The sequence below is a fragment of the Octopus sinensis genome, linkage group LG27 (genome assembly GCF_006345805.1).
Source record: "Octopus sinensis linkage group LG27, ASM634580v1, whole genome shotgun sequence".
In the NCBI taxonomy this organism is placed as follows: Eukaryota; Metazoa; Mollusca; class Cephalopoda; order Octopoda; family Octopodidae; genus Octopus; species Octopus sinensis.
The window spans coordinates 9,128,237-9,143,181 of record NC_043023.1 but is presented as its reverse complement, the minus strand read 5'-3'; the positions used below and the strand labels follow the sequence as shown (position 1 = coordinate 9,143,181).

Sequence of the window (14,945 nt, the reverse complement as noted above, 5' to 3'; positions counted from 1 at the left end):
CTGTGCCTTAAATACAGCTGTGTAGGCTCCAGATTGCTAGGTTTTGCAAACTGTATTCTGACCAATCAGTGTGTAGTATCACTCAATTACTTAAGCTGATTGGTTGGTTGAGCTGATTGGTTTAGGCGTCACGCTTTGTTGAACATGTCAAGAGTCCTGTATCTTAACCCTGGCCGAGGCAGCAATTGTTGGGCTATTTTTAGAAATGTTGTAAATAGCCTTTGTCAGGGATTTCTATATTTCAATTGTCATCATCATCTTCGTCAGCACCTTAATTATTGTTGCTAGTGGTGATGGTGGTGGTAATAGAACTTTTAACCCTAAATAAGATAATTTTCCTGCTATCTTCATCTTGATCACCTTTAGTATTGTTGTTGTTGTTAGTGGTCATGGTCGTAGCAGTAGAAGTAGTACCTCTAAGTATTATTATTACTGCTTATTTAGCTTGGGTTCGAATTTATCAATAAAATTCTTTTCTCTGATTTTCCTCTCGATTTCACTTGGGCTGTGTAATTTGTAGAATGGAAATATTATATATATTTTCCGACCACATGTTGCTAGGTGGTTACTCAAAGGTATCTGACGGAGCTCTGGGTCTCTAATCTGTTGTCGGTGTACACGTGAGCGTTCTGATAGTGCATTTCCCGTCTGACCTACATATATTTCTTCACAATTTGGGCATTTGATGCAGTAAATTAAATTTCTGCTTTTGCAGTTCATATTCGCGTTTTTGTGTTTATATATTGGCCGGTATGTATGAATTGGCATGTGCTACATCGGCTATTATTGCATTTAGATACAGTGAATGTTTGGTCTTTGTTGCTAAGGTCAAATTTTGCCTTTGTTAGTAATTTTTTTCAAGTTTTTAGGCTGTCTTTTACTAAGAACCATAGCTCGATCCGTGATTATATCTTTTAATTCATTACTTTGAGCAATGATTGGTAGGTTTGCTTTGGCAATGTTGAAGATATTCTGGTGACATGGGTTGTGTGTCACTATGAATGGTATGACTTGTTCTTGTTTTCCTCTTCCTTGGGTTGTCCTAAGTTGTTGTATGGGTATTTTTGAGCAAAATTTCTCTTTGTTCTGTTAGGCGTTTGTTCCTGATATTTGCATCTTCTACAATGGTACAAATTCTTCTGGCTAGGCAGTATGGGATGTTGCGTTTTGTATGTGGTGGATAGCACGACTTAAAATTTAGGTATTGATGTGTGTCTGTGTGTTTATAGTATATATCTGTGGTGATTGTGGTGTCCTTTTTAATTACCATTATATCTATGAATGGTAATTTGGTACTACTCATCTCCTTTGTAAATTGGAGAGATGGGTGTAGGTTGTTCAGGAGGATATTGAACTCTTCCAGAGTATTTAGAGATTCTGTCCAGATTATGCAGCAGTCGTCAAGGTATCTCTTCCATGCCTTTTCAATATACTTTCTAAATCCAGTGCCATAGTTTACCTCCACCTCTTGGTAGAGTTGTTGTTCTAAGTATCCAATTACAGAGTTGGCGTAAACGGGAGCAAACTTCGTTCCCATCGCCGTGCCTCTAATTTGGATGTAATTCTTTCCATTGAAGAAGAACGTGTTGTTTTCTAGAATAAGTTTGACTGTGTCTAATATAAATGACACTGTGAATCTGCTGGGAATCACTTCTCTATGTTTTTCTAACCAGTATTTAATCGCCTTTATTCCTAAATCGTGTGGAATATTGGTGTAGAGGCTTACCACATCAAAACTTAGTAAAACTGAATTTGTTTCTGTTGTTTTGGGAAGATGGGACAGGAAGTCGATGTCATCCCTGATAAAACTGGGTATGTAAGTACATAGTGGTTTCAAAACAATGTCAATAAAATTGCTTAGACGGTGGGTAGGGCATACTGGACCAGCTATAATAGGTCTAAGTTTTAGGTCTTTTGGATGTAGTAATTTTATGTACTCACTTTCTTGTTCTTTTACTGCCTGTTTAATATCTTTTGATTTATGTATTTTCGGTAAGCCGTAGAAGTTGCTGGGTTTTGGTTCAAAATTGGTGATGTAGTCTCTTTCATTATCGGTAAGTGAGTTGTAGTGTTTTGGAATCAGGTTGTTGATCTTTTTCATGATGTGGTGGTCTATATTTGAGGGTATTTCACAATAGAAGGTTGTGTCCTTCAGTTGGTCCTCAACCAATTCCTTATAGTATTCGGTATCCATAATAACAATTGCACCACCTTTATCTGCTTGTTTTATTATTATTGTTTGATCGTTTTGTATACGTTTACAAGCAGACATCTCTGATTTGTTAATGTTTGGCCTAACATTGGTATTGCGTCTAAGGGGAAATTTAGACAGGATATCAATGTATTGGTCAAAATAGTTATTTCTTCCTTTTGGTGGGGTGAAATTTGATTTATTCCTTACTAGGGATTCATCAATCTCATTACTTTTGTTAGCGAAGAATTCTACAAGTCGTAATTTTCGACAGAATTTTTGGATAGCCTCCTTTAATTCTTGGTGGTTGGCTGTTGGTGTAGGTGTGAATTTCAGTCCTTTTGACAGAAGTTGGATTTCATCATTGTCAAGATCTCTTTTTGATAAATTAATTATTTTAGGATCTATACGTTCAGTTGTCTTGGGTATGTTTCCTCTTGGATTTTTTCTTTCTCCGGTGTTTGTTGTCCTGACGTAAAAAATGGATTTTTTCCCGTTTATGATTTATATTCCTGTTGATGTTTGCTTGATGAATTTTGCGTTTTGGTTGTGGTATTTTACCTGGTTTCGTTATGTTTTCTGTCTTGCTTTTCGTATTATGTATATTATTTATATTATTTTTCACTTTCTTGTTAGTATTGTTTTTAACCACCTGGGGAAATGATCTGGGTTTACTTCCAGATCTAGATCGGTTCTTTGTCCAGTTTCTTGTGGGTAATCTCTGTTGAGGTCTTGAAAATGATCTCCTGTTATTTCTACTGCTAATGGTCTGATCAAAAGAATATCTATTTTGTTTGTGCTTTTTGTTCATGTTGTGTGCATTAGGGTGTTTGCATACAAAAAGGGAAGAGTTCTTACCGTAGTTCGTCTTCGATTCGTGGTGAAACGGGTGTTCATGTTGCCACGTGTTCTGGCCTATGTTGCGTTGGTGAGGTTGTCCACTTTTAATGCTATTTCTCAGAGTTCTGGTGACTTTACCGTAATTTGTAGCATATTTGTCGAGAAATAATTGTTTCCGCTGCCAAAACTTTCTTGATCTGCTTTCTTCTTTTGAGATATCTCTGGTCCATAGTTCTCGCATTTTTTCTGCTATATTGCCGGTCGTTAGTTTGGATATTTCGTCTCTGATTTGATCATCGATAGCTTCGTATTTGGCTTTGTAGCGGAATTGTTTAGACAGGGTAATGGAGATGTCGGTCCTGAATTTTATCAAACTAAGGTCCCATCGATGTTTTGTTTCTTCCTCTGGTTCTCCTGCAATTTCATTAATTAGGTACTTCCGAGGAAGTATGGGTGCCGCTAAAGATATCCATTCCGAATGTATTTCAGCATATTTTTCGCATTTATATGCCTTCCACAAGTTTTGTTTTCTTATGTTAAGGAGTTTTTTTCCATGTCTTCCGTATCTCTTCTCTTTTTCGGTGTGCCTCTTTTTCCAGATTTCTTTCGTTTATTTCTGACATTCAAGGAGGTTGTGGTAGGCTTTCTCTTGTTGGTATCATTTCAGCTAAATTCTTAATGTCAGAGTTTATATGTTCATTTCCAAGTTTTCCGCCTGAAGACTGTTTTTCTATTTCCTTTAGAATAGAGGATTGTGTGTCAATCATCGTGATGAGTGTTGATAATTTCGATGAAATTTCCATTAGAATTCTTTCTGATTCTGTTAATTTTGTTTGTTGCTTTCCAGACATGTTGGCATATACACAATAGGAATATAGATATATATATACGGGTGTGTGTGATTGTGTATAGAAGAATATATTAATAAAAGGAATTCCAACCTTGTCTGATTTTCACGTTTTATTTACAATCTTATAATGATATAATATTAAATAATATAATATAATAAAATAAAATAATAGAACATTAAATGTTCATTCTGATTGAACTAGTACTTTCATGCATTAAATTCTGCAATCTTCAGGTTCATGTAGTAGTGGTGACATTATCTTATATTATATCATAACTGTCACCACTACTACATGAACCTGAAGATTGCAGAATTTAATGCATGAAAGTACTAGTTCAATCAGAATGAACATTTAACATTCTATTATTTTATTTTATTATATTATATTATTTAATATTATATCATTATAAGATTGTAAATAAAACGTGAAAATCAGACAAGGTTGGAATTCCTTTTATTAATATATTCTTCTATACACAATCACACACACCCGTATATATATATATCTATATTCCTATTGTGTATATGCCAACATGTCTGGAAAGCAACAAACAAAATTAACAGAATCAGAAAGAATTCTAATGGAAATTTCATCGAAATTATCAACACTCATCACGATGATTGACACACAATCCTCTATTCTAAAGGAAATAGAAAAACAGTCTACAGGCGGAAAACTTGGAAATGAACATATAAACTCTGAAATTAAGAATTTAGCTGAAATGATACCAACAAGAGAAAGCCTACCACAACCTCCTTGAATGTCAGAAATAAACGGAAGAAATCTGGAAAAAGAGGCACACCGAAAAAGAGAAGAGATACGGAAGACATGGAAAAAAACTCCTTAACATAAGAAAACAAAACTTGTGGAAGGCATATAAATGCGAAAAATATGCTGAAATACATTCGGAATGGATATCTTTAGCGGCACCCATACTTCCTCGGAAGTACCTAATTAATGATATTGCAGGAGAACCAGAGGAAAGAACAAAACTTCGATGGGACCTTAGTTTGATAAAATTCAGGACCGACATCTCCATTACCCTGTCTAAACAATTCCGCTACAAAGCCAAATACGAAGCTATCGATGATCAAATCAGAGACGAAATATCCAAACTAGCGACCGGCAATATAGCAGGAAAAATGCGAGAACTATGGACCAGAGATATCTCAAAAGAAGAAAGCAGATCAAGAAAGTTTTGGCATCGGAAACAATTATTTCTCGACAAATATGCTACAAATTACGGTAAAGTCACCAGAACTCTGAGAAATAGCATTAAAAGTGGACAACCTCACCAACGCAACATAGGCCAGAATACGTGGCAACATGAACACCCGTTTCACCACGAATCGAAGACGAACTACGGTAAGAACTCTTCCCTTTTTGTATGCAAACACCCTAATGCACACAACATGAACAAAAAGCACAAACAAAATAGATATTCTTTTGATCAGACCATTAGCAGTAGAAATAACAGGAGATCATTTTCAAGACCTCAACAGAGATTACCCACAAGAAACTGGACAAAGAACCGATCTAGATCTGGAAGTAAACCCAGATCATTTCCCCAGGTGGTTAAAAACAATACTAACAAGAAAGTGAAAAATAATATAAAATAATATACATAATACGAAAAGCAAGACAGAAAACATAACGAAACCAGGTAAAATACCACAACCAAAACGCAAAATTCATCAAGCAAACATCAACAGGAATATAAATCATAAACGGGAAAAAATCCATTTTTTTACGTCAGGACAACAAACACCGGAGAAAGAAAAAATCCAAGAGGAAACATACCCAAAACAACTGAACGTATAGATCCTAAAATAATTAATTTATCAAAAAGAGATCTTGACAATGATGAAATCCAACTTCTGTCAAAAGGACTGAAATTCACACCTACACCAACAGCCAACCACCAAGAATTAAAGGAGGCTATCCAAAAATTCTGTCGAAAATTACGACTTGTAGAATTCTTCGCTAACAAAAGTAATGAGATTGATGAATCCCTAGTAAGGAATAAATCAAATTTCACCCCACCAAAAGGAAGAAATAACTATTTTGACCAATACATTGATATCCTGTCTAAATTTCCCCTTAGACGCAATACCAATGTTAGGCCAAACATTAGCAAATCAGAGATGTCTGCATGTAAACGTATACAAAACGATCAAACAATAATAATAAAACAAGCAGATAAAGGTGGTGCAATTGTTATTATGGATACCGAATACTATAAGGAATTGGTTGAGGACCAACTGAAGGACACAACTTTCTATTGTGAAATACCCTCAAATATAGACCACCACATCATGAAAAAGATCAACAACCTGATTCCAAAACACTACAACTCACTTACCGATAATGAAAGAGACTACATCACCAATTTCGAACCAAAACCCAGCAACTTCTACGGCTTACCGAAAATACATAAATCAAAAGATATTAAACAGGCAGTAAAAGAACAAGAAAGTGAGTACATAAAATTACTACATCCAAAAGACCTAAAACTTAGACCTATCATAGCTGGTCCAGCATGCCCTACCCACCGTCTAATCAATTTTATTGACATTGTTTTGAAACCACTATGTACTTACCCAGTTTCATCAGGGATGACATCGACTTCTTGTCCCATCTTCCCAAAACAACAGAAACAAATTCAGTTTTACTAAGTTTTGATGTGGTAAGCCTCTACACCAATATTCCACACGATTTAGGAATAAAGGCGATTAAATACTGGTTAGAAAAACATAGAGAAGTGATTCCCAGCAGATTCACAGTGCCATTTATATTAGACACAGTCAAACTTATTCTAGAAAACAACACGTTCTTCTTCAATGGAAAGAATTACATCCAAATTAGAGGCACGGCGATGGGAACGAGGTTTGCTCCCGTTTACGCCAACTCTGTAATTGGATACTTAGAACAACAACTCTACCAAGAGGTGGAGGTAAACTATGGCACTGGATTTAGAAAGTATATTGAAAAGGCATGGAAGAGATACCTTGACGACTGCTGCATAATCTGGACAGAATCTCTAAATACTCTGGAAGAGTTCAATATCCTCCTGAACAACCTACACCCATCTCTCCAATTTACAAAGGAGATGAGTAGTACCAAATTACCATTCATAGATATAATGGTAATTAAAAAGGACACCACCATCACCACAGATATATACTATAAACACACAGACACACATCAATAACTGAATTTTAAGTCGTGACATCCACCACATACAAAACGTAACATCCCATACTGCCTAACCAGAAGAATTTGTACCATTGTAGAAGATGCAAATATCAGGAACAAACGCCTAACAGAACTAAGAGAATTTTTGCTCAAACAAAAATACCCATCTCTACTTATAGAAAATGGCATACAGCGGGCTATAAAAATACCCATACAACAACTTAGGACAACCCAAGGAAGAGGAAAACAAGAACAAGTCATACCATTCATAGTGACACACAACCCATGTCACCAGAATATCTTCAACATTGCCAAAGCAAACCTACCAATCATTGCTCAAAGTAATGAATTAAAAGATATAATCACGGATCGAGCTATTGTTCTTAGTAAAAGACAGCCTAAAAACTTGAAACAATTACTAACAAAGGCAAAATTTGACCTTAGCAACAAAGACCAAACATTCACTGTATCTAAATGCAATGATAGCCGATGTAGCACATGTCAATTCATACATACCGGCCAACATATAAACACAAAAACCGGGAAAATATTCAGAAACGCGAATATGAACTGCAAAAGCAAAAATTTAATTTACTGCATCAAATGCCCAAATTGTGAAGAAATATATGTAGGTCCGACGGGAAATGCACTATCAGAACGCTCACGTGTACACCGACAACAGATTAGAGACCCAGAGCTCCGTCAGATACCTTTGAGTAACCACCTAGCAACATGTGGTCGGAAAATATATATAATATTTCCATTCTACAAATTACACAGCCCAAGTGAAATCGAGAGGAAAATCAGAGAAAAGAATTTTATTGATAAATTCGAACCCAAGCTAAATAAGCAGTAATAATAATACTTAGAGGTACTACTTCTACTGCTACGACCATGACCACTAACAACAACAACAATACTAAAGGTGATCAAGATGAAGATAGCAGGAAAATTATCTTATTTAGGGTTAAAAGTTCTATTACCACCACCATCACCACTAGCAACAATAATTAAGGTGCTGACGAAGATAATGATGACAATTGAAATATAGAAATCCCTGACAAAGGCTATTTACAACATTTCTAAAAATAGCCCAACAATTGCTGCCTCGGCCAGGGTTAAGATACAGGACTCTTGACATGTTCAACAAAGCGTGACGCCTAAACCAATCAGCTCAACCAACCAATCAGCTTAAGTAATTGAGTGATACTACACACTGATTGGTTAGAATACAGTTATCAAAACCTAGCAATCTGGAACCTACACAGCTGTATTTAAGGCACAGATTTAATCATCTCGCTACAGTCAAAAATTGTGAAGCATAACTGTCACCACTACTACATGAACCTGAAGATTGCAGAATTTAATGCATGAAAGTACTAGTTCAATCAGAATGAACATTTAACATTCTATTATTTTATTTTATTATATTATATTATTTTATTTTATTATATCATTATAAGATTGTAAATAAAACGTGAAAATCAGACAAGGTTAGAATCCCTTTTATTAATATATATCACTTTGATCAAATTGACTGACCAGTCCGTCAGACGTCCATTTGACACCGCTGGTCACAGCAAGCTGTCCACTCCTCTCTGGATCGCGGCTTTCTCATCCACGTGATCCCAATCGTCCTCCTGAAATCGTAACTCCACCGTCGTGGAGCTCTTCCGGGTGGTCTTTTCCGCTCACGCGGCTACCACTCGGAAACTGCGTGCGTCCACCGATTATCGGTGAGCCGGGCGACGTGTCCAGCCCATCTATACTTGCTGCGTGTATACTTTGCGATGAGATCCCTCACGCAGGACTTCTTTCTGATGATCTTGCTACGTATGTGCTCTCTCAGCGAGATACCAAGCATTGACCTTTCCATGGCTCTTTGAGCCGTTACCAGTCTTTGCTCTTCTCTCTTTGTGGTAGCCCTTGTTTCAGTACCATATAACATTGCAGGCAGTACTGCACTGTTAATGAGGTTGGCGCGGGTGGTTCTGTCCAACCTTCCCTTGAGCACATCCCTTATGCCATTGAACGCCTTCCATCCGGCCCTTACTCTCCGTGAGATCTCCTTTTTGATATCCCGGCACATATTTACTTCCTGTCCCAGGTAGACATATTCTCTCACCTCCTCTATTTCATCACTGCCGATCACCATTCGATCTGTTGGTACATTGTCTGACCGCATGAACTTTGTTTTCATGCGGTTCATCTTGGGACCTACTGCAGAACTTTTGATGTCGAGCTCCGTCAGCATGGTCTGAAGCTGATCCATGTTTTCAGCGATGAGTACGATGTCGTCAGCGAAACGGAGGTGAGTGAGGAGCTCGCCATTGATGTTGACACCACCTTGCCATTCGATGCCTCTGATGATTCGTTCGAGACATGCAGTGAAACGTTTTGGGGAGATTGTATCTCCTTGCTTCACTCCCTTCTCGACCGACACTCGTATGGGTGATGACAGTAGAGCTATGTCGGTGGTGCATCCGGAATTTGCCTCTCTGTGCAGCTGCACATATTGCGCTTCGATTCCTTGCCTCTGCAGCGAGTTCAGCACTGCGTTGGTTTCGACGCTATCGAAGGCCTTCTCATAATCTATAAACGCAACGCAAAGAGGCAGCTTGTACTCATTTGCTCGCTCAAGCAGTTGCGTTAGAGCAAATATATGGTCCATTGTGCTGTAGTTCTTCCGGAAGCCTGCTTGCTCCCTCGGTTGTTGTTCGTCGAGACGACGTGACAACCTGTTCAGAATTATCTTCGTGAACAGCTTGTACACGTGAGACAGCAGGCATATGGGTCGGTTGTTCTTTAGATCTTCTCTGTCGCCCTTCTTATACAGCAGGATGGTATTTGACTCTTTCCACTGCGAGGGAATTTTTCCCTCGTCTAGATAGTGCGCAAATCGCTCAGCGAGGATTTTCCAGACCTGCTCTCTGCCTGACTTTAGCTCCTCCGATGTTATACTGTCTTTCCCTGGAGCCTTTCCGTTTTTCATCGAGCCGATGGCTCTTTCAACCTCACTGACAAGGATAGGTGGCACGTTTTCTTCCTGTTGGAGTGGTGGTAACGGCTGGACATTTCTGGCAGACTTAAAGAGCTTGGTGTAGAAGTCTTCACAAACTTTTTCCATCTCGCTCTTCTCGTTGACCGGTATTCCATCTGTGTTTTTCAGGGCCGTCACCTCCGATCTATATAGTACCATGTCCCTCTTGCATTTCTTGAGGCTCTTCTTTTCTTCTGCGGCCTTCAAGAGCTTCTCCATCCGGTATGCCTCAAAGTCTTTCTTTAGTTGCTGACGAATCACTCTGCTGAGAATGGAATATTCAAGGTGATCTTCAATAGTCCTCTTCATATTTTTCCTATTCTCGAGTAACTTCGTAGTTTCTTCCGAGATTCTTCCCTTCTTTTCTCTTGGGCATACGCCCTTAGCCTTCCTTAAACACTCCTTTAGTTTCCCTATCAGTGAGTTGTAGTCATCGTCTATGTCGTCTCCTTGGCACCAGTCTTCCTGCATGATGGCTTCCTGCAGCTTTGCCTCGTTGTAGACTCGGACACGTTTTCCCTTCGACGCCAAATATAACGCCATCTTCTCCCTCTTCTCGTCGATGACGACCCTCGCCCTTGCCAGACGATGATCGCTGCCGGTGTTGAATGGCGTCACGACGGAGACGTCATGCAATATGCGTCGCTTATCAACCAGGATGTAGTCGATCTCGCTTCGGTGCTTAGAGTTCGGCGATATCCAAGTCCATCTCTTCCTCTCCCTCTTCCTGAATAGGCTTTTTCCCATGTAGAGCTGCCTCGCCTCTGCAATGGTAGCCAAACGTTCTCCTCTCTCGTTTCTCTCTCCCATGCCAAATCTCCCGACGTATTCCTCTCCTTGTCCATGTCCAACCTTTGCGTTGAAGGCTCCCATCACGACAGTGTAAGTGGACTTCATAGCCAGCCCTTTGTCTAGTTGTCGATAGAATTCTTCCACCTCGTCGTCGTCGCTGGCACTTGTGGGAGCATAGGTCTGGACAATCTTGAGGGTGGCCTGGTGGGGTTGTCAGTTTAGTCGCCGACGTCCCGACCATGCAACAGGTTGTACTGGATTACATGTTACCAGTAGCACTCTAGAGCGACCTGACATAATTACATATATATATATATATATATATATATATATATATATATATATATATATATATATATATATATATATATATATATATATATATATATATATATATATATATAATTAAAAATGAGGGTGTCTAAGAGACACCAACATGCCGAAATAGCAGTCGAAACTCTGACTATAAAAACCACGTTAAGGGTTCGTGTCGCACCATGAGATAAGACAGAGGGACAAAATATACAAGCAAAAATTATTGAATAATTCAAGATCCAGGATTTCTGGTTTTGCTTTAAATAAGCTTTACCGTCATCGGTTGAATATATCAAGAGTACATAAATACATAAATAAATAAATATTTATGTACTCTTGATATATTCAACCGATGACGGTAAAGCTTATTTAAAGCAAAACCAGAAATCCTGGATCTTGAATTATTCAATAATTTTTGCTTGTATATTTTGTCCCTCTGTCTTATCTCATGGTGCGACACGAACCCTTAACGTGGTTTTTATAGTCAGAGTTTCGACTGCTATTTCGGCATGTTGGTGTCTCTTAGACACCCTCATTTTTAATTGTTAAAAATTATTACCTTTGTACGGTATTTTTCCCATGCTGGCCACTTGATAATATGGATATTTAAATATCGATATTATCCTCATATATAAATTTATATATATATATATATATATATATATATATATATATATATATATATATATACATATATATATATATAATTTGTCTCTCTGTATATCTGGTTACCGATCAGATTATCTAATATTTTATCTGTTCTCTCTCTTTTTTCCCCTTTTTGTATCTCTATGTATTTGGCTCTCTACGTCTTCATAGATGGTCTAATTAGCGTAGTATATCTAAATTAGTGAAGTTTGGTAATGCAGCATTAATTAATATTTCGTTTAGAAGCCAGGGTGTGGTCGTGTGGTAAGAAGTTTGCTTCCCAGCCACACGGTGTCGAGTTCAGTCCCACGGCAGTTTTGGGGACAACTCTCTTCTATAGCCCCCGGCCGACCAAAGCCTTCGGAGCAGATTTGGTAGATGGAAGCCGAAACAAACTAATTGCATGTGTGAGTGTGTGTGTGTGTGTGTGTGTGTGTGTGTGTGTATCTGTGTATGTTTGTGTGTGTGTCTGTGTGTGTGTATGTATGTCTGTGTGCGTGCTTATGTGTTTCTGCCCTGGCCAGAGCTTGAGAATTGGTGTTGGTGTGTTTATGGCCCCATAAATTTGAGGTTTGGCAAACATAAACTGTTAGAAGTGCCAGTCTTAATGAAAGTTGTTATTCGGTCGATTCGTTCGTTGAAATGTCTTTCATGCATGCCCACACATGGCCACAGTCTGATGACTGAATCCAGTCAACGATAAAAGATAATGATAGGGAAAATGTACAAAAATAACTTGGTTATTCAGGAGAAATAAACATTGTAAGACAGATTCATATTAAATCTAAATTTATTAGTTTTATAGTTATAGATAAAGCTGAATTTCCGAAAAGTTGTAGTAAGAAACCACTTTATTCAGAAGAATTTAAATATTACATTGAAAAGGAAGGCAATAATGAATGTTACAACTAGAAAATATGGAAAGATTTTAAATTGCGGGAAGATTTTCAAAAGTCAGGTACGTAGCCTCGTTTAAAATTACATCATTGCAGATTATAATCTCATAGTTGCGTAGCGTTGTATCAATAGGCAAAAATAAAGCTACGTTAGATGGAAGTATGTTTGATATAATATTAGAAGAAAATTTAGTGTTTTGAAGCAAAATATGATCAAAGGTGAATCGTGAACCGACAGACACACACATTATAGAATATCCGATAAAGTAAAAACGTAAATATGTAATTGGTAGCTAGAATATATTTACTGCCGTTGAAATGCAGCATGTTTTTCAGGTTTTCTGCGTTTCAGCCAAGAGTTATGCACTTAGATTTGTTTAAAATAACATTATTACGGATTATACAGTATTTTAGCTGAACGGTATTGTATTATCAATAAAGGTTAAATGTATAAATATTGAAAATTGTTTAATGTAATATAAGAAGTAAATTTAGTTTTTTGAAGAAAATTGGGAACAAAGGAGACTCTTTGTATATTATAGATTATATTATATATATTGTATATTATATTATATATTATATTGTATATTATAGATTATATTGAGAATGTAAAATAGTAAATATGAAATTGGCTGCTAGAGTATAGTTACTGCCTTTGAAATCAAGCAAGTTCTTCAGGTTTTCTGCATAGTCATACAAGTAAGCATGTTGAAAATTATATTATTGCGGATTATACAGTCTCTTAATTACATAGTGTTGTATTGAGAGGTAAAAATAAAGCTAAGTTAAATGGAGAAATGCTTAATAAGAACATTTAGATTTTTGACGCAAAATATAATCTTGAAGATATTTTCTTGATTTTCATTTATAAGTCCGTTTCTGCTGTTTTATTTCTTGTTTCCTTACTGGTGCTTGGACCTAGAAACATAATGAGAACAATTATATAAAATATTGATTTTTAAACACAAATAATTTTTGGCACTTAAAATTTAAAAATAGCAACAATTGTCATCAACTGGTTTTCCACACATGAAAAATATTACTACATAAGAAGGAAGTATAAACAACGCAATTTATATACAAACTAGCTGTAAGTGATTGATTATCGGGGATATATTGTAAGATATTAGCAAATGCGGTTCAAGAATATTTTCCAGAGCAACTAGGAAACTTTATATAAAATGATGAACTGTTTAGTTCCATTTCAGTCAAAGGTTTGCACGGTTGTGTATATATTGTACGTGGGTCTATAACGTACGTCGCCCTTTTAAGCGTAACCAGGCTCATGGACCCGGTTTTCCGGTTTCTGTGGCGTATGTGTTCCCCCTGCTGGACGGGACGCCAGTCCATCGCAGCGTTACTCAAGAAACAGGAAGAAAGAGCGAGAGAAAGTTGTGGCGAAAGAGTACAATAGGGGTCACCACCATCCCCTGCCGGGTCCTCATGGAGCTTTTAGGTGTTTTCGTTCAATAAGAGTGAGAGAAAGTTGTGGCGAAAGAGTACAATAGGGGTCACCACCATCCCCTGCCGGGTCCTCATGGAGCTTTTAGGTGTTTTCGTTCAATAAGAGTGAGAGAAAGTTGTGGCGAAAGAGTACAATAGGGGTAACCACCATCCCCTGCCGGGTCCTCATGGAGCTTTTAGGTGTTTTCGCTCAATAAACACTCACAACGCCCGGTCTGGGAATCGAAACCGCGATCTTCAGATCCTAACCACTGGGCCATTGCGCCTCCGTACGTGGGTCTATAGCTTTATGTATATTTATGCATTATCTTTGTGGTTTCATTTTCTACATTTTTGTTTCTTTATTACCCACAAGGGGCTAAACATAGAGGGGACAGACAAACGGATTAAGTCGATTACATCGACCCCAGTGCGTAACTGGTACTTAATTTATCGATCCCGAAAGGATGAAAGGCAAAGTCGACCTGGTCGGAATTTGAGGTCAGAACGTAACGGCAGACGAAATACGGCTACGCATTTCGCCCGGCGTGCTGACGTTTCTGCCAGCTCGCCGCCTTTATTTTCTACATTGCTAAATGGATATCTATCTGGCATATGTGTGTGTATATATATATATGGATATGTACGATATATTTCACATATGCCACTAAAATCTACGAATTGTATTTCTGATCAGTTATCTTAAGAGCAGACGTGTTCTGGTGGGCGCCTTG

At 37.7% G+C, this 14,945-nt stretch overlaps 2 protein-coding genes across 2 annotated transcripts in view; both read right to left on the bottom strand.

The window, feature by feature from the left end:
- Positions 1–14,945, bottom strand: part of LOC118768107 (adhesion G-protein coupled receptor G6-like) — a 386,634-nt gene that overhangs the window by 348,341 nt on the left and 23,348 nt on the right. The window lies entirely within an intron of this gene.
- The window catches only part of LOC118768108 (adhesion G-protein coupled receptor G2-like), a 14,267-nt gene continuing 12,910 nt past the window's right edge, over positions 13,589–14,945 (bottom strand). Inside the window, exon 7 of the mRNA XM_036513940.1 lies at positions 13,589–13,686. Coding sequence (XP_036369833.1) covers positions 13,634–13,686 — 53 coding nt within the window. The 3' untranslated portion in view covers positions 13,589–13,633. The remainder of the gene's footprint in view (positions 13,687–14,945) is intronic.